The sequence below is a fragment of the Cynocephalus volans genome, chromosome 18, assembly GCF_027409185.1.
Source record: "Cynocephalus volans isolate mCynVol1 chromosome 18, mCynVol1.pri, whole genome shotgun sequence".
Lineage (NCBI taxonomy): Eukaryota > Metazoa > Chordata > Mammalia > Dermoptera > Cynocephalidae > Cynocephalus > Cynocephalus volans.
The window spans coordinates 8,618,102-8,639,388 of NC_084477.1; the positions used below are offsets into that span (position 1 = coordinate 8,618,102).

At 35.5% G+C, this 21,287-nt stretch overlaps 1 protein-coding gene across 16 annotated transcripts in view; it reads left to right on the forward strand.

Annotated features, from left to right (window-relative positions):
- Window positions 1–21,287, forward strand: part of CDC42BPA (CDC42 binding protein kinase alpha) — a 302,649-nt gene that overhangs the window by 78,783 nt on the left and 202,579 nt on the right. For all 16 annotated transcript variants that reach the window (XR_010022324.1, XM_063082833.1, XM_063082832.1 and 13 more), the window contains exon 3: window positions 18,409–18,492. Coding sequence is in view for 15 of the 16 variants with exons in the window: in XM_063082833.1 (XP_062938903.1) it covers window positions 18,409–18,492 (84 nt within the window). In the remaining variant the exon portion in view is untranslated. The remainder of the gene's footprint in view (window positions 1–18,408; window positions 18,493–21,287) is intronic.

Here is a 21,287-nt window from a genome sequence, read left to right on the forward strand (position 1 = left end):
CATTAGGGTGGGCCTTAATCCAGTATCACTGGTGTCCTTATTAGAAGGGGAAATTTGGACACAGGCATGGACAGAGGAAGACAGTGTGAAGGCAGAGAGGGTGAGGACAGCCGTTTGTTAACCAATGAGGGAGTCCTGGGACCGATCCTTTCCTTGTGGCCCTCAGAAGAACCAACACTGCTGACACCTTGATCTTGGGCTTCTGGCTTCCAGACCTGTAAGAAAATAAATTTCTGTTACTTTAAGCCACCCAGTACCTTGTTACACCAGCCCTAGCCAACTAGCACAGTAACTAATGAGCCAAATACTGATTCTGGAAGTTAAGAAAAGAGGTCTGTAGTAAACAAGAAGGAAGAAAATAAAAAAACAAGGCCAGAAATCTGTTAAATAGAAAGCAGATATTATCAAAACCCCAAATCAGTTCTTTGAACAATTTAAAAATTGTTGGGCCACGGGAGAAAAATCGCATGATTATTTCAATAGATGTAGAAAAAGCGTAACTTTAATTTGTATGTATTATAAAAACTCAGAATATAGGAGTGAAGGAGAATGCCCTTAATTTGATAAAGAACGTGTGCCCCAAACCTAAAGCAAACCCTTCCTGGAGAAACTTTAGATGTATTCCATCTTAAGATCAGGAAAAAAACAAAGAGATGGTTAACGCTGTTACAGCTTTATGTGTTACTGGAGGTCCTGGGCAGTGTAATAAGAAAAGAAACAAATGAGTTAGCAGGATTGGAAGGGAAGAGATAAATCTGTAAGTATTTATAGATTACTTACATATAAAAATCTACAGTGCAATATGTATTAATAAGATAATTTAGTAATTTTCAGTTAAAGGATCATTTTGCAAAAATCAGTAGAATTCCTCTATACTCAAAATAATTCATTAGAAGAGATGATGATATAAAATACCATTCACAGTAACAAAAACAATCAAGTCTCTAAGATCTATGATTTAACTTAACTAATAATGCATAAGATCTACATGGAGGAAATTTTAAAACTCTATTATGATATATGACAAAAAGACTTGAAAAACAGTTATACCATATTCAAAGATGGTACAATATATTTGTGAAGATGTCAGTTCTCCCTAAACTATAACTTCTGTGAAATGCCAATCAAAATCCAGTGGAGTATTTTGAGAAGTTTGACACACTGAATAATTTGCATGAGACTTCTGATTCTGACTTACTTGCTTATATCACATCAGCTCTTCTGCTAACTAGAAAACCTTGATTAAAATATAAATTCATCTGTTTGAAGGCATAAGAGCTATGAAGTCAGTAAGGACCCAAGGGCTAAGAGTCACAGAAATAGGTGTGTTGAGCTGTGAACCTCCATCACTCAGCTCTGCCTTTCTCTTGGAAAGGCAGTAGCAGAGAAGCTAAAGAAAACTTTCAGAAATCTCACAGGTGGGAAATACAAAAATTGGAGTTCAGGTTTCAGTAAAGAGATAGGGCTCTGTTAAAAATTCTAGATATTCAGTTGGGAGCCCTTGCAGACTACAGCTTTTAGCTGTAAGGACAAATGGAAATGGGCCAGTCCCCACAAGATTGAAACTCAGTTCTTATAAAGCCACTTCCAGATTGGATTAAGGTGATCTGACTCTAGCCTAGAAATGAAACATACAATGATTTAAATTAAAACTTGATAGGTTTCACAGCAGCCACAGAAAGTGAAGAATGGATTTGTGAACTGGAAAGTAGGTCAGTAGAAAATATACCCAGATTAAAGTGTGGAGAGGAAAAAAAAAAAAAGGATGGAAAATCAAAAAATAAGATTCATATTAGACATAGTGCAAAAATTAACACATATGTATTTATTGTTCTAGAAGGAGACGAAAAATAGAAAGTGACAGAAACAATATTTGAAGAGGTAATAGCTGATAATGTAAGATCCGTGCACCATGCACAAATCCCACAGACTGGGATGGCTCACTTCACAAAGACCATGAGACTGAGACCGATGCAATCAAGCAAGAGGGACTTTATTCCAGCATGCTGGGGTCAGTTAGTCTCTTGGACAGAAGTGACCCTGAGCTTACAATACAAGCATCTTTTATACAGTTTTTCTGAACAGATCTTGGTGACAGGATGAGTTGTTGGTTATCTGTGGCGCCTTTAGATTTACAGGTAGGCTTTAGCAGGCTGGCTGGCACCCCAATAAGGAACAGCGCATTTCTCAATCGTTTATCTTCCCCGGGGTCTGGCCAGGTGGCCTTTAGATAAGGAACTAGTCAGTTCCTGGAACCGGGTGGGGGTCACTCCCTTCCTGGAATGTTTAGTGTGCTCGGGCCCTCCTGACCTCTATACGGCCTCTTAGAAGCTGCTTTACTTAGAATGTTTTTAGCAAGCATTTGTTACAAAACTGCGTATATTAAAGTTATATTTTTCTTTACAATAATTTTTCGAAGTTAACTAAAGGCATAGATCCCAATGTAGGTTCAGGAAGTGAATATGAAAATTATAATATTAACACTCTGAAAACCAAAGATAGAAAATTTTAATAATTCCTAGAAGAAGTAGGACACATCGCTTCCAAAAAGCAATGAGAAGATGGTTTATTTCTCACCAGAAATGATGGAAGTTGAAGATAATGGAAATTGTCATCTTAAGACTGCTGAAAGAAGAAAACCTGTCAAGCTAAGATTTTATACCCAGCAGAAATGTTTTTAAATGAAGGTAAAAATGAAGGTAAAACTACAGGATATTGTTGCGGGAAATTAAAGACTTAGACAAATTGAAAGACAGTACATGTTTGTGGATTGGATGACTTAATATTGTTAAGATGGCAGTGTTCCCAAATTAATCTACAGATTCAGTGCGATTCCAATCAAAATCCAAGTTACGTTGGTAGAAATTGGCAAAGTGATTCTAAAATTTATGTGTAAATTCAAGGGAATCCAGAAAAGTCAAAATAATTTTGAAAAAGAACAAAGTTGGAGCACTCACAGTTCCTGATTTCAAAACTGACTACAAAGCAACAGTAGTCAAGGATGTGTGGTACTGGCATCAGGATCACATGTAGGTCAATGGAATAGAATTAAAAGTCCAGAAATAAATCCATGCATGTATGGAACTGATTTTTGACAAGGGTGCCAAGACCATTCAAGGGGGTAAAAACTCTTCGACAAATGGTGCAGGAACAACTGGATATCCACATGTAAAACAATGAAGTTGGACCCTATCTCATAGCATATACAAAAATTAATGTAGATCCTGTGCTTAAATGTAAGAGCTACATCTATGAAACTCTTAGAAGGAAATGTAGGTGTAAATTTTTGTGACCTTGGTTTAGGCAATAGTTTCTTAGATGACATCAAAATCTCAAACACCAAAGAAAAAAAATAGATGATTTTGTCAAAATTAAATTTTTTGTGCTTCCAAAAAAGCACCGTGAGGGAAGTGAAAAGACAACCCATAGAATGGGAAAAAATATTTGCAAATTGTGTATCTGATAAGGGTCCAGTGTCCATAATACATAAGGAACTCTTTACAGTTCAAAAACACAAATAACAATTTAAAAATTGAAATGATTCTAGTAGACATTTCTTTAAACAAGATACAGAAATGGATAATAAGTACATGAAAAGATGCTCAACATCATTAGTCATTAGGGAAATGCAAATCAAGACTACAATGAGATACCATTCTCACCCACTAAGATGGCTGTAATTAAAAAGAAAGACAATAGTAGGTGTTGCTGAGGATGTGGAGAAGTTAGAATTCTTATGCATTGCCTTTGGGAATGTAAAACAGTGCAGCTGCTTTGGAAAACAGTTTGAGTTCCTCCAAGTGTTAAACATAGAATTACCATATGATCCTGCAATTCCGCTCCTAGGTGCATGCGCAAGATAATTGAAAACATAGGTACACACAAAAACTTGTACATGAATGTTTATAGAAGTCTTAATTATAAAAACCAAAAAATGGAAACAGTTCAAGTGCCCATCAGCTGATGAATGTGTAAACAAAATGTGGTATATCCATGTGAAAGAGTATTATTCAGCCCCTTGGGAATGAAGTACTGATATATGCTACAACATGTATGAACCTTGAAAACATGCTGAGTGAAAGAAGTCAGACACAAAAGGCCACATATTGTATGATTTCATTTATATGAAATGTCTAGAAAAATCCATAAAAACAAGGTAGATTAGGGGTTATCAGGGGCATGTGCATGGGGGGCCCTGGGGATGCCTGCTTCTGGGTATGGGATTTCTTTTTAGAGTAATGAAAATATTCTGGAATTACATGGTGATGGTGGTGGTTGCACAACTTTGTGAATAAAATAATTTTTTTAAATGAAGGTGAAATGAACAAATTTTTAGATTAAGAAAAAAACCAAGAGAACTGTCATTAGTAGACTTTCGCTGGAGCAAATACTAATGGGAGTCTTAAGGCAGAAAGAAAAATGATCCTAGATAAATGAAGGAAGAAATGTAGGAAGGAATGCAGAGCTACAGAAATGGTCAGTATGTCTTTTGATTTCAGTAAATATAGACTGCATAAATATAGACTGGCATTATTATATGCAGATATGTAGGCTTAGATTACACGACAACAATTGGACTGGCATCATAGTCGGGAGGCAGGGAAATGGATTTAGTGTGTTCTAAGTGGATTCAGTGTGTTCATTATCCAGGAAGTGATAAGTATACTAATTTAATGAGTTGATGTTGTAAGTTGTAATTTTTAGGATAGCCACTTAAAGAAAAGTTTAGAGGTGGAAAATGAAATAATGAAATATAAACAAAAAAGGAATAATGAGCAGATAAGCTAAATAAAAAACATTAATATACCTAAATGTTTGAGTAATTATACAAAATAAATTGAGTAAATAATCCAAGTAAAAGATTGTTCACCTGGACAAAGAACACTTAGGAGTATTTGCTTAGAAGAGACACATCTTCAGTATAAGAATATAGAAAAGTCACAGATTAAATGTTGGGAATGCATATACCATGTTAACACTAATTTAAAACGAACTGGTATGGCTATTTTAAAATCAGACAAAGTAGACTTTGAGTCAAGATGTATTTCTCCATCTAGCCCCATATAAATTATGAAATGCCATATGCCAACAGACTCCTACATCTGGAAAAAAAACACATTCCCATTGAGCTGTTTTTACTCACAAAACTTATGACACAAAATGCATGTTTTTCGTTTTTTTCCCTCTCACACCAACTAGTTCTCTAACCCTCTGGACACCAAGTGGGTGTCCAACAATTCAATTCTGACACTGTCTACCTGAGATATCTCACAAATTAAGGGGCTCAGTCCCATAAAACTGCCCCCACTTAAGACACCACTTGCAAGTCTTGGGCCATCTGTAATTCAGAATGACCAGGGCTTCCCATGACCCACTCCTCAAGTTTGATAATTTGCTAGAATGACTCACAGAACTCAGGAAAGTGCTTTACTTGTCATTTTTGGTTTATTATAAAGGATACAACTCAGGAACAGCCAAATGGAAAAGATATATAAGTCAAGGTATGGGGGAAGGGGTGTGGAGCTTCCATGCCTTCTCTGGGCACACTACCCTTCCAGCACCTCAGTGTATTCACCTACCTGGAAGCTCTCCGGACCCCACCATTTAGGGGTTTTTGTGGAGGTTTCATTAGGCAGGTATGATTGATTAAATCATTGGCCGTTGATTCTTAACTCAATCTTTAGCCCCTTTTCCCTTCCCTGGAGGTTGTGGGGTGAAAGTTCCAAGCTTCTAATCAAGTCTTGATCTTGTGACCAGCCCCCATCCTGAAGCTATTTAAGGATCTCCAGCGACCAGTCATCCGATTAACATACAAAAGACACACTTACAACTCTGCACATAAGACCAAATATTTATTTGTTACTGTAACATTACCCATTGTAACTTTGTATTACCTAATTAATAGCTTTTAAGTACATAGAACAGAAGTGGACAGAATAAAAAGGATAGATATATCAACTTCATAGGAGGTTTCCTGAAAGATTTTAACACACCTGTTTTAATAACTGGTAGAACAAGTAGAAATTAAAGATGTGAATAACAATTAGCAAACTCAATTGACATAAAACACTATTCTCAACAATTGAGGAATACGCATTTCTTGTCTGATACACATGGAACATTTTACCACTTATTAAGGTATAGAAATGCAATTAGGTTTTTGTATATGGACCTTGTGTCCTGTGACCATTGTAAATCCATATTTTTAGGACCCATATATATATAGTTCCATGTTAGATTTTCCACCTTGTTTGTTGTCTAGCTTTATTTCCTGTCTCTATGTACTTTACAGAAACCGAAGTGAAAATTCACTCTTTGAAGTTTGGCTGAAATCATTAGGGTTAAAGGCAGCTGTGATGCTTGCTTATTACTCTTTAGTATTCTTAGATGCACTTTATTTTGACACTGTAGCAGTTTCTTTCCTTCCAGCTTGGAAATGTGTTTAAAAAGTTGTTTGAGTAGTGTAGTTAGCAAAGTCATTCACGGTATCTAATCCTCCATACTGCCAGAAATAGAAGTCTTTATATTTCTATATGAACATTACATCAACTTGTCTACTTTGAAGTGTTATTTTCATTGGGATACTGTTGTTTACGGATTAATTAAAGGAGAATTGATGTCCAGTCTTCTTTGAATTACACTATTATTTATGATTTTAGAGAAGAGAGATGGGCAGTTTTTATAAACGTTTTGCTCATTTCTCATTATGTTCCTTACCAGATTTTTATCTCTTGGTTGCTGTTGGTGGGATATTTTTTACCATTATATTTTCTTTTCTTTCTTTCTTTTTACTTGGAAAATATGAAAGCTATTTATTTATACATATACTAGTTCATTAATATTAATTTTTATTATAAGCTACCTTACCAAATTACCTTGTTGTTTCTAATAGTTTCCTTTTCATTTATTATTGTACTCTTTTTTAGGTATACAATTATATCTTCTACCAAAAATGACAACATTCATAGTATGTGCACTTAGCTCTCTTTAGTTTTTGAGTTTACTGATTTTGAGTTTTAATTCTCTATGTAATTGCTCTTACCTGTGCATTATTTTTTTCTGCAGTGTAAATTGGGCTGTTTTCTCCTTTCTTGTCACTTCATCCAACCCCATTCTGTTCACCCTAAGAATAGGAATTTAAAATAACTCATTAGCTGATTCTACTCTTCTTATATTTTCCAGTGTCATTATGGTTTGTTTTTTAAGGCAACTTATATTTTCTGTCATTTCCTGAGGTTAAGGGCGGGAGGGAAGTTTCAAAACAATCTCTAAATACTAACCTAAAAAGAAAACATCAGCAGAAGTCAACAATCCTGGCTCTTATTCTTCAGTAAATAAATATTTCCTCGCTGGTCTCCCAGCTGAGGTTCTTTATACTACTTAAGTGTTTTATCTTTGAGAACCCTGGATCCTCCTGTTTCTGCTTCTGCATATTCGTGAATCTCCCCAGTCCTTATATCCTAGGTCTTGGATGTTTTTGTTACTTTTGGTTTCCAAGCTGTAATATAATTGCATCCTGTTTGAGCTGTGTGAGGAAGTGAGGTTCCAATTAGTCTCTTCTCTTTGCCTCTGGGTTTTAACTAATAAGTTGGAGCCAGATTAGGTTTAAAGTTAAAGGGATCAAGACTTGTATTTAGAGCTAAACTGGAGCCTTCCAGCTATCTTCTCCCAAATGTAAACCTTGGTTCCCAACCTTGGATCCCAGAGTAGACTGAAAGTATGTGTATTCAGCTAGCCGAACTGAGCTTTCCAGCCAGCCTCATAAACCCATTTTGCTAGTGGAACAGAGAGTGATGCTGAATGTGGGCTTCCAGGCCAGTTACTAGAGGTCAGGTGTTGAGTTCTAATTCATCTGAGCTTATCATGTACAGCAGTGAGAGAAAATTTCTCAGCCGTTGTTTTTAAACACTTGCCTCTCGATTTTAAGAGAGAAGGTGGAGCTTTTCTCGCTTTTTTAGGCAGAGTATTTCCACTTACTCCTAACTTGAACTCTAGGAAGGAAAAGGTGGCATGATAAATTTTATAGAAAAGGGAAGTAGATAGAGCACAGTGAATTTGCCCAAGTGCCCATCTCTTTTGGTGCAGTTCCTTCAGAGACTTTGAAATAACTAATGCATTATATTTAAGGCCCCTATTAATAGTCTTTATGTTTTCAGGTAAAGCAGAGGTCCTTCCTGCCTAACAAAATGTATTTGTCATCACCTGTTGTTTCTTTAAAATCATCCAATTTTTGGAAATTGGTGAAAGAATTGATAGCAGGAAGAAATCATGAAAGCACTGAATACAAGAATGAAGTCAGTGGATTGAATGAGTTTATGAAAAAGGGACTAAAGATATAAGATCCTTTTATATTTCTAACAGAAGATGGGAACACTTATATAATTCTTTCTAGCATTTATACTAGTAGCTATTAAGATATTTATGTGTTTAATGTTTGTCTACACTGTAAGCTCTCTGAGGGCAGGGAGTAAATTTCTCTTATTCATTCTATTCATTACTGAACACAGTGCTTTTAAATGTAATCGTTTTCCTTATTAGGGGTTAAAAACAGGAAAATGAAGTTCGTTTTTCATTCATGTTTCCCACTTTTGACTAATGAAAATAGTAATTACAAGTATTACTCATCTGCTGTAATCCACTTATGTTTCATGCCCTTAATTAGGATCATAGTCTGTTCAGCAAGAGGGGTTGGTATAAAGCACTGAGATCCACTTCTATAATTTTGGGGCATTTCCCCCAAATTTTATTGCTATTTATAGCTAATAAAATTGGGATAGTTTTGTAAACATTAATATCTAATGAACTTTTCTTACTAAATATTTTGTCTTTTCTCATGTATTGAAATATTTCTTTGTAAACGTAATTTCTAAAGGCTTCATAAAAGCCTATTATGTGGGTCTTCCATAATTTATTTAACCATTTCCTTATTGTTAAGCTAGAATATATGCTCCATGAATGTAGGGGCTTTCCCCTCTGTCAGCTTAGTGCAATTCCCCAGCAGCTACAGCAGTGTCTAGGATGTGGTAGGTGTTCAATATGTATTTGTAGAGTGAATGAACAAAATATTTAGGTTCTGTTTTTCCATACCATAAATGCTCTCTAAAGCATTTTTGTACATAATGCTTTCTCTGCATTTCAAATGATTTTCTAAGAATGACTTCTAGAAGAGGACTTACTGATTGAAAGGACATAGAAAAGGTTATATGGTTTCAGATTAGGAAACTAATGTTATTTGTGGCTATTTTTCTTTATACTTTAATTTTATAAATTTTCTATAATATATTATATTAGAATCAAAAGAGTTATTATTTTTTTTTCTTGTAAGTGCATTTCTTTTTATCCAGGGAGCAGTGAGTGACCTTATGAATGGAATATAGGGTTTTTGGTGGTGGTGATGAAAGATGAAGATTGAAAGGTCTTGTGGGCAAAGCAGTGAATGACTTGGTATGCTGTGCTAAGGAACTTTATTCTGTAGGAGTTCTATCAAATAGTAGAGGAATGGTATAATTAGAACTCTTTTAGGAAGATAAAACCGGTGATAGTGTTGAGGAAGGATTGGACAGAGAAGAGAACAGAGGAAGGGAGGTTCTGGATTTCTCACTCTCTGGCCCCTATATCTAATCAGTCACCAACTTACATCCTGTGTATTTCTTGAATTCTTCCTCTCTTCCCTCATTAGGTCCTTTTTGCCGCAGCTACTGCTATAACGTTCTAATTTGTTACCCTGCCTCAAAACTACTCTGTCTCTACAGAGCTGCTAGTTTGGTCTAGCTAAAATCATCTATGAAAAATGGTTTCCTATTTATCCACATTTTTAAAGTTCTGTTTATTAGCATGACATGCAAACTTCTCTACTATTTGGGCCCTTCAGCATCATTTCTTGCTACTCCCTGCTGTGCTCTTTATATTCCTAGGAAAGAAAAGTGCTTATTGTCCTGAACATCTTTACCCCTCTCCCCTACTCTCTGGTATTGTTCTCTTCTGTGCCTTGCTCATGCTGTCCCCACTTCCCAAAATATTCCTTCTCCCCAGTCACATCCGCATTAGTCCTCTTTTTCTGGATTTCACTGTGTAAGACTCAGGTATAGGTCACTTCTTTCAAGAAACTCTAACATACATATTTACATATTACATGCCTTCTTCCCCAACTCCCACTTTTTGGGTCAGGAATCTCTCTTCTTTGGTTTTTACAGGACCTATTATTATCTTCTCTTTCCATATAGTACTGTTGTGGAACTGTCCATGTACTACTGTTCAGGTATGCTTCCCACAGTGGACTGTGAGATTTTTGAGGGCAAGAACTCTTTTATTCAACTTTGTTTTCTTAGCAGTTAACATAACTTCTGGCATATAGTAAGGTGGTCAAAAAGAAGCTTATTATAATTTTTCAGATGAAATAATGAGGGCTCGAACTAGGTCAATGGTTGTTGGAAAGGAAGGTGGATGGGAGAAACAGATTAGAAGGAAGTCACTTTGGATATCAGTGATGAGTTAAAGGTAGAATTCATAGATGATTGAGGTTTGCAACTTGAGTAAATGAGTTTGGTACATAGGGTTTTGACTTGTTAATTTAAGCTATGTTCTGAACATTCTAGAGAGATGACTAGTAGGCAACTAGAAATATGGGTCTAGATACTGAGATAAGGGTTTAGACATCATCAGCATATATGTATAAATTGGGGCTTTTGGAATAGATGATACAAGTCAGGAAAGAGAGGAGATGCAAAAAGGTGGAGTAGGGATCCTTGGTAAACTATAATTATAAGTTACAGAAAAGAAGATCTAGGGAAGTATGTTGATCGTCAGCAGTGTCCAGTAATGTAGAGAGGTTGAAGCAGATGAGAATTAAGAGCAATATTTGGTAAAAGGCGAAAGATTTATACGTTTTGAAGAGAAACAAAGAGTAAGAGCAATATTTGGAAATTAGAAAGTCATTATTGATCTTTGAGAGAACAATTTCATCCAGTAGAGTGCAACAGAAACTAGATTGAAATAGGTGATTGCAAGAGGTTGAGAAGCAAATGAATGATGAGCAAATGGAAAAAGCAAGCTTGTACACTCTTTAAAAATGTGCTTTATGGAAAACTGATGCCTTATGGAAAGGGGATATGATATCAATTCCTTGAGGGAAAGGTCAGATGGAGGAAAAGCTTTTGCTTCATATTTGGTTTTCGAATGGAGAATGGTCTTGGAAAAGTTTATCAGTTGATATCTCACAGCCAGGAGAAAGGGGGATCAAAGACAGTAAAGAAATCTTTAATGGAACAAGGGCAGAAAGAGAAGGACGAGTAGGGTCTGGAATCAGATCTTAAATAATAGTGTTAGCCTTGAAAAGTGGTGGGGACACTTCTTACTTGGGTTCAAAGGAAAAGAGCTGAGGATAAGTAGAAATGCAGAAACATTTAAAGATGGCATGAGGGAATGTGAAGGATCTGTTTTTATGAAGTAGGCCACCAGGTCATTAATTGCAGGGTGAAGGGTGGCTAGGACAGTAGTGGGATAGATGGTGGTGGCAGGGTGGCACAGAGCATTTTAGAAAATTGGTAAAAGATCTGTTGAGAATGACAGTTAATGGTGGGACTACAGGTAGATTTGAGGGCTCAGCTGAGATTGACTATGGAAAAAAGGAAGCAGTAGTAAAAATACTTAAAGAATATTCTTTTTCATAAAAGGGACTGAAATAGAGGATGGCTTTGGAAAATTACTTGCAGTTTTTCATTAGGATAAGTGAGGCAGAAAGTGAAGGACAACCATATTTGTTCTACAGTGCTAGTGCTTGGAAGAATTGAAGGATGGGGTGAAGGGCTGGGGAACTGGCTGCAGCAGACAGCAGTCCTGCAGTCAAGTCACCTGGGAGTAAGTCCTGCCTGCTCACAGACCAGTGTGCTTTAGACCTCTGGAAGCAAGTCAGAGTACTTAATGCACGACTCATAATATTCGAAGGTTAGTGTGAGGAGGTGTCTTTTTTTGTTTTGTTTTGTGTATTTTTGCTCTGTATGTATGTTGACTAAAGTAAGTAAAATAAAAGCAACAGATTGCTGATAACTTCGTTATTTTAAAATAGAGTTATTTTGCATAGAAAAGCAGTATTGGCTGAGAAGAAGTATTATGAGCTCTTACTGCTTTGTTGTACATTCCTGACTAAAATATCTGTACTGGGTTTTATATACCCTGTGACCCTCTGGGGTATCAACTAATAGGTTTTGAAATGCAAAGACAACCCTAATGAGATAATTATTTCCTCCACAGTGTTTTGTCTTTTACCAGGATCTTGTAAATAGGTGTACGTATAGGCACAGTGGATAGGCTCACCTCTGGCATGGATATCTGATAGAAGCATTTCTATCAATTATGCTTTTTCTTAAAAAACAAGCAAACAAACATAGAAATAAAAGCATAATTTATGTAACTCCTACAAGAAATGCATAAATCATGGGAAATAATACGGAGCAAGATATAATTGAAATTCAGCAGTGCTATGAATTAAGAACCTTCTCTCTACAACTCAATTGTTGTCAGTTACTGCTCAACTTAACGCTGGGTTTTCCTTTTTGCTTTCAGGAAAACCTTTAACTTACGCCCTGGGTGTTGCCTGTCCACAGTTTCCTGGTGGCTCACCGCTTCTGCCTGCTCCAGCCTTGCTCCGGCAGCTTCAAGGCTTCTGGGCTTCAGAGCTTGTTGTGAAAGCTTGCTGCTTTGGCCTGCTACCCCTGCTTCAGGTGTCAAAAGCTTTTAATTAGCTTGCTTCCTCTCATTATTATAACTAGGCCCTTAAGTGTCTGCATAATCTAGTCCTAGGGTCTGAAAGGAGAATTATCTTTAGCCATTATCAATAACTCTTTTACTCTGGCTCTTCTGGGATTCATGGGAGAGTAAAGGAAGTTACACTGCATGGTTCACCTTTGATGGTGCTAGTCTAGTCCTCAGTCAGTAGGGGCACACTGCTATAGGCATGCTGTACTTTTGTAGCCAGGGTCTGTTCTGATTGGTTGATGCCCATTATATACCAATTTTTAAATATTTTGACTGTTGCTGCTGTGTATATAAATTGTGTCTCCATAGAGAGGATACTTCTAGCTGTTTAGTAAACTCTGTAGTGTTTTTTAGTTTGCTTGTTAAAAGAGTACATTTTTTCATTTTAAGTAAATATTTTAAACACAAACTGATCACTAACAGAACAATTTTTAAAAGTACAAATACAGTGATTTCCACACATGTTGCAGTTTATCACCACTAACATGTCGGTAGGTATAAAAATAATAGGCACGATGGATGGGAAGAACTCTTCAGGACCTATAGAACTATTCAGTACTTGAAAGAACACTAGCTCTGTAATTAGATAACTAGGGTGCATGTCCTGATTCTGTTACTTATTAATTGTGTGACCGTGAGGTAATTAATTACCTTCTGCAAACCTTAGTGTACAAATTTCTTAAGTGGGGATTATAGAACCTACTTTACTTTGGTATAAGGATTAAAAGAGGTAGTGTATGTAATGTGCTTAGCCTGGTGCCAGGCACAGAGTAAGCTTTCTAATAAATATGAGTTGGTTTTTGTTTTCTTATTATTATTAATCATAAATAATAGTAGATTTTATACAGGGAAGTAAAAAGGAGACAAAGATATAAAACAATGAATCGTGAACAGTAACAGACAAAAGGTGATAAAGACTAAGTTGTGAATTCAAGACTTTGAAAGCCTGTTAGGAGACAATCATGAGCTGTAATAATCTGATACATACTTAATAATCATAAAGTACACAGTTGTATCTTTTTTATCATAATACTCTATTTTTGAGTTTCAGTAGCTGTTTGGTAGTATACTTGAAGCTAAGAATTTTGATGCCTTACAACTTTCCATGTATGTACACCCACATAGATTATAAATCATTTATCATTTATTCAACAAATATTTATTGAGTACCTATTGATTCCCAAGTACATGGCTTATATTAGTGAACAAACAAGAAAAAGAAAAAATCCCTGCTGTCATAGAGCTTATGTTCTAGTGAGTGATGCAAACAATATACAAAATGTATAATAGAATATATAGTTCATTAAATAATGGTAAGAACTAAAGGGAAAAGGAAGCAAAGAAATGGGATAGAAAGTATCGAGGGCAGAGTGATATTTCAGTGAGGGAGTGAGAGAGCAAGCCATGGGGCTTTGTGGAGGTAGAGTTTTCCAGGCTAGGGAAGAGCAAGTGTGCAGACCCTGAGTTGAGACTGAGCAGGTGACCATTATGGCTGGAGCACAGTGACCTGGGGGAGAGTAGTGTGAGGTCAGGGAGGTTGGAGGGCCAGAGCATATTGGCCTTACAGGTTATAATAAGGACTTTGACTTTTACTCACAAAGAGAGGGGAAACCACTGGAAGTTTTGGAGCAGAGGAGTGTCATAATGTGAGCTATGTTTCAACAGGATCACTGTGGCTGCGGTGTTGAGAGTAGATTGTGTGGTGAGGGCAGAAGTAGAGAGGTCATTAGAGAAATCCAGGCAAGATAGGATGGTAGCTCGGAATGGGAACAGAGGAGATATAGTGAATTCTGGATATACTGAAGGTAGACTAGTTTGCAGAACTCCATGGCACCTGTTTCTTCGTTATTGAAATCCTATTTAGTATAATATGATCATTCTTAAGTTATAGGTTGTCACTACAAATAATAGTACTTAAATTGTGTTTAAGAACTGATTCAGGTACATTTGTCACATAATGATTATTTCTGTAGTGTTTGCAGTTCTTTTTTTAAGCATCATAGTGCTTTTACTATGAAGGCTTTAAAGACATCTCTATATTTAACGTTTTTAAAGATATATCTTTGTTCTGTATTAAATTTGTAATCTTCCAGTCCATACTAAATGTGCTTTTCATTTTGATCAAATCAAACAAGAAGGGTTGATGTTTTAACATACTACCCTCTTATATGTCAGCTAGCTGTGGTTCTTGAAAACATAGGATCTGAATTTAGAGTTCTAAGAGAATTCTCTTTTTCTTGGGTTTCTTTTGCTGAAATGAACATGAAAATAATTTGTAGTGTTAGAGCAGAAAAGCAAGATTAATTTTATTTTATTTCATCACTTTGTATGTTTCAAATTCTTTTTACATCATGCCGTCAATTTGATAAGAATATTTCCTGAACTGATTTTTATTTCGCTACACCCCACCTCATTTCAGAAAAGTTTTTAGGCAGCTCATGGAACTGTTAAGATAGTTTTGAGAATGTTTTTCACCCTGTAGCAGCATAGTATTCCTGATTACCACACAGCTGTGTAGAATGGGTCTCATGTTAGCTCTTATCAGTGACACTAACATACCTCAATAATTAGTGGTCATTTCATAACCAGGAGGAGGTGTGGTATCCCACACTTTACATGCTTCAAATTTTAAATTTCATACAGAAAATGTAGAAAGGCAAATAGAAACTATATCACCTAGAAATATCTGATTTTCTAATATTTTGGTTCTTATCATTGTCAGTATACATACATATGGCATAGAAATTTATGGTACCTATTTTATGTGTATGTATAGAAAAATTAAGTATGTTATAATTAATAATTACTTTAATAAACTTCTTTGGTTCATTTAACATTATACTGTCAACTTTTCTGTATTAAAATCTGTTCTTCGGGCCGAGCCCGTGGCGCACTTGGTAGAGTGCTGCGCTGGGAGCGCGGCGACGCTCCCACCGCGGGTTCGGATCCTATATAGGACTGACCGGTGTACTCACTGGCTGAGTGCCGGTCACGAAAACACGACAAAAAAAAAAAAAAAATCTGTTCTTCAACAGTTTTTTCAAGCATATGAATAAATTTCTGTTGTTCTGTGATATAGATATTTAGTCAACTTCATCTTTTAGAATATTTAAGTTCCAATATTTTATAGTCGAAAACTATACTGTGGTGAATTTTGTGGCTTAGTTTCTATTTGTATGTAGATATTTTTGATTTGAGGGTATTTCTATATATTTCTAAATGTATGTGTCAAAGGTATGTATAAAACTATAGAAAGTTAGAAGTTGAAGATATGAAAGTTTCTTTTTTCATAGTTAAAGAAATTCAAGAAATTAAGAGTTATACTGTTTCCCACATATTACTGGTAGAGCAAACGACTTTTAAGAGATTGGGCTATAATGTGCTCAGTTCAGTGCCTGGCACCTAATAATAGCTAACACTTACTGAACACTTAGTGCCACACTATTGTAAGCACTTTAAATTTGTATTAATTATCTTAATCTTTACCACAATTATATAAGGTAAGTATTGTTATTAACCCTTTACATTGATGAGAAAACTGAAATTTGAAAGGTTAAGTTTTTCCCCCAGAGTTACATAGCTCATGACAAAACCAGGATTCAAACCCAGGTAGTCTGGCTTCAGAGTCTATGCCATCACCACTCCACTAAACAGCCACAATAAATAAAGTTGTTTCAGTTCCAATATTTTTGGATTTTAAAAAGATAGTTTAGTGCATATACTCTTTTATGTAACACCCCTATTGGGGTTTGGAATGATACCCCATAAGCATATGCATTCATGTTTCTGCAGTGAAGCATATTTGTCTTTAAACTAAGTGAGATTTAAAAAAAAAAAAAGGACTGTGAACAGTCTGATGTCAGTACGTGCTGCCAAATGAGTTATGAAAACCTTTTTGGCTTTTAGAATTGCAGATAAGGGATCATGGACCTGTATAAAACTCAGCATAGTGTCTGGCATTTAGAACACATTCAATATGTGTTGGTGGGTATTACTATTATCATTACTATTACTAGTAGTTATCAGATACTTATATACTCATACATATGGAAAATTGGTGAATCATACAGTGCTAGGAGTACTTTTGTCACATTGTGGCCTGAGGAGGGGAAGGTACTTAAGTGTTAGATCTTTCAGCCATTTTTCCCTAAATCAGAGTAAGAGAGGGCATAAGTGACTTCTTTGTATTTTCCTTGTCCTAAATGTAGGCTTGTCTAGCACAGTGCTCCTGTCTTTCTGTCCATGTGCACTCCCAATTGTGCAGCATGTGATTCCAGAGTCTACAGCTTGTGTTTTCACCCTTTCAGAGATCTTAGTGAAACAATTTCAAGTTTTTCCTTGTTCTTTATCATAGCTCTCTTTCTTTAAGCATGAGCCCATTGGGAGAACAATTCATTTCTCCAGATATGACCAGATATAACTAAAGACTAACGTGATTGCATTTGAAATTGAGATACCTTCTCTTCCTTTCCACCATTTTATTTGATGAAAAACTTTAATCACAGTCACGAAACCATTTATGACAATAACCAAGAAATGTTTAGTATTACACACTGATTTTCATTAAATGGTCATATTACTTTTATTATAATCTGACCCAAATATAAATTTATTAAATGCCCTTGATATGTAGTATACTTGCTATTACAATTAAATTTTTTAAAAATATTTTTAGCACTTAAGTTTAAACGTGTTCTCTATCCTTGGAAGTATCTCTTTAAACTGAAGATCTGCTGTATATACTTTGTTTTCTGCTTCTGCATGTTGAGGTAGAGTTTGTCTTCCCTGTTCCTGCACCTCAATAGCTGGAAATATCCCTGTAGTTTTAACCTCAGTCGTATGGCAAGTCCAATGAGCTGGAAGGGCCCTTAGAGTTTACGAGACTACTTCAAAAAGTTTGTGGAAAATAGAATTGAAAGGTAGTTCAAATCTTTTTGTGATCTTTTTGAAGTACACTTGTATTTAGTCAAGCTGAAGCAGAGAGAGAAATGTAATCAGTTTGTTGAGGGTGAGAATGGGGTCTTATTTATTTGTATCTGACAGCTTTTTGATCCATAATGAAATATAAAATACAGAAATATCTGTTCCTTTTTTGTTGTTGTTGGAAGGGATGTGTAAAGTCTATAGTTTGTAAAACGATTAGTCTTAATTGCTCCGTGTGTGTGTGGGTTGTGATATGGTGTGTAAAAGAATGTGGTATGAAATATAAGATCATTTTCAGTTTATTTCATATCATTTGATCCCCACAGAACCTGCTTGTTTTGGTAGCTGGCATTCCCTGTAGCATCATGTTGGAATTTGGCATGCATTATTTAATAAGCTCTAGTTCTTTCATTTGTACATTTTGGTCAGTTTTGTAATGGTAGTAGAAGTTGAGTTTAAATTCCAGGGCAGAAAACTTGGAAAGGAGAATATAATGTTAATCACCATCTTGATACAGTGTTCACAAATATAGTTAACAGTTTGGCACATGTTCACTAATGTAACTTCTTCACCTGACAACATTATTTAATTTACGACTTTAGAATTTGAACTGCATTGAAATCATTGATAATTGGTATTTATTTTTTTACAGAGAGGAAAAAGGAAAATGGATTACTGAAAAAAGTATTATTTGTCATCATTTAAAAGTTATGTTTCCTTTATCTTTTCTAGGTTGCTGTAGTAAAACTAAAAAATGCAGATAAGGTATTTGCCATGAAAATATTGAATAAATGGGAAATGCTGAAGAGAGCTGAGGTAAGAGTTTTATATATTTTGGAATATTCAAATAAAATTTTAGAAATATCTTTAGAGACCTATAAAATTATTAAGATCCTTAAATATTATTTAGTAATATTTTATGGTGTATTTTTTAAGGCATTAAAATACAAATTCAGAAATTCCAATTAATTTAATTACGATAAAAGTTATAATTTGTGATGCTGATTTAATATTGGCTGAAAACTGAATGGAAACCCTTGTAATGTGGGGCATCTACAGCTATGTTAAAAGGATGTGTGCAAACAAGTTTCTTTTATTGGATGAAATTTTGTCACGGTTGATTTCCAATTTGATGTAAGTTGTTTCTATTGTTCTGTGTTTATCTGTATTCTGCTCCAAGCAAAAGTCAGCAGGAGTTTTGAATATGCCCTTTCAGAATTCTGTTTATTGCTGATTATGCATTCACTTTATGTTTTGTTTTATATCATAGGAGTTGTATGTAGTAAAATCTGGTAGTGTAAAAATTGTCAGCATTTCTTTGGTGCTAGATTTGAGGGAAGGATTGGCTAGAGTGATGTTAAAAATATCTAACAGCTGGTATGGTACAGGTACATTTGGGGAAGGGTTCTGGAGACCCCCTGCTGTGCTGGATCATAGAGAGGGGCTGGATTGGGGTACTCATCCTGGGGTCTCAGGGAAGCAGAACTTACTGGTGTGGAAGTGTTTCAATATTTTAACTGGTAAAAGGGTTGTACTGATGAGCCATCTGAGTAATAGCCCCAGAGATTAGTAAGATCCATAAGAGGATCATGAGAAATTATCTCTTAGAAATCTTTGTTTACTTGTTAGTACTTATAGCAACCCGAAGAGGAGCAAACATATGGGGAAAAGCAGATGGGGTTCCATGATGATAGATATGGTAATAGTGAAAGTAAACACTTCATTAGTTCTTTCTTTTGGGAAATTTGAAAAATAAAACACAAAGAAATTAATAATCACTTATGTTCCATCTCCCAGAATTAATCAGTAACATTTTGGCCAGGTTTTTGCATTCAGTCTTCTTTTTCTATGCATAACTAAAACAGCAGCAACAACAACAACAACAAAAACCACACGTGAAATACAAATATATTGTTCGTAAAACAAACAATAGCACGTTACAGATAAAGCTTAAGGACTCTTTGACCACTCCCCACCCAAATCCAGCCCCTCTCTCCTTCTGAAAGTAATTACTGTGTGTTAATATCCTATTTTGAAAAGTGTCCTGGAGCTTTTGTGTCACATACATCTCTGGCATATGTGCCAGTGTCCATTATATTCAGAAACTTCGTTTTTATTTTTGATTTTCCCTAAGCCTGAATTGCCTTACTGTCACCGGTTGGATTTTCCCAGGGAGTAAACACCGAGATTGAGTTTAGTGTGCAGGACATTTATTAGGGATTTCTTTTGAGATTGACACCTGTAGAAAGGAAGGGAAGGAAACAGGATTTGTCAGGGAGAAGTCAAGCTGTCCATTAACCTCAGTTGATTCCACTGGGAGCCTTAGAGCGAAGTGGACCTTCAGAGTTGTCCTGCATTGGGTCAGAATGGCTGGACCTTTATGCACCTGCCTCTATCAGTCACTGGATATGGGCTGCCTTCGATGGATATGGCCTTGGCCTGCCAGGTTTTCTTCAACTGAGACAAACCTCGTGGGGACTGACAGCATTCTCAGCAGCTAGAACAGCAAATCCTATTATTACAAAATAGTAAACAATAATGTTCTAACTATTTAGCACAAATAATAATTGTAGTCAGTTTAGTGTCTCAGAGTTAGACCTTTTTAAAAATTGAGTTAAAGTTTGTACTTATTTTTTTATGAAGTTGGATATGTTGGGGAAGAATTGTGAAAAGGAAGAATAACTGGGTTATCTTTCATTACTAGCTGGAAGAAATGGCAAAACTGAAGACAAAACAAGGAATAATTTAAAGTTAAATTGTGGTTTGTTGAATTAAAAAGTATTAATATATTCTATTTCTGGGATGAGATGCAGTAGACACACTTCTTCCCATATATGACAGTGGTCTCATAAGATTACAGTGGGCTGTACCATGTAGCGCAGGGCTAAAGACTCTGGACGTTATATATAAAACAAATGTAAGACATTTTGAGAGGTAGACTGGCTAGGGATCTCAGAACCCTAGAGTAACATCTCCCATTTTATGAGATCAGTATTACCTTGATGGAAAAACCAGACAAGGATCATACAAAGAAAGTTAAAGACCAGTATCCCTCATTAACATAGATGCAAATATCCTTAACAAAATATTATCAAATAAAATAAAGCAATATATAAAGAGTCTCCTATCATGATTAATTAGGATTCATTTCAGGGATACAAGACTGGTTCTGTATTTGAAAGGTACTCTCTTCAAACTATTTGAGGAAACTTTCATCTTTTAGACAGAAATTCTGCATTGGAACTTTAAAGGAGGAATTCACTTTAAAACAATGGTATTATATTTCTATGCTTGAATAGTCAAATTTTTTTTAAAAAGCAATAGAATTAAATAAACCCCTTCTTATCGTGACTTATTAATGATGCTTAAAAAATTACAAATGAGCAGCAAAATTTCTTATGTTTTTTATCTGTGTATTTTTGGTACTTTAAAACAATTTTTTGGAGATTTCCCTCCAATCTATTTGCTATATTTATTTCTATTTCAAGGCATGTGGCAACTGTATAATTGATGGGATATGGATTATTTGATGCTACTAGGAGTCCTTTCTATACCTGGACAATTGAATGATTGTTAAATAATTTCACAGTTTATATAGGTTGATATCTTAC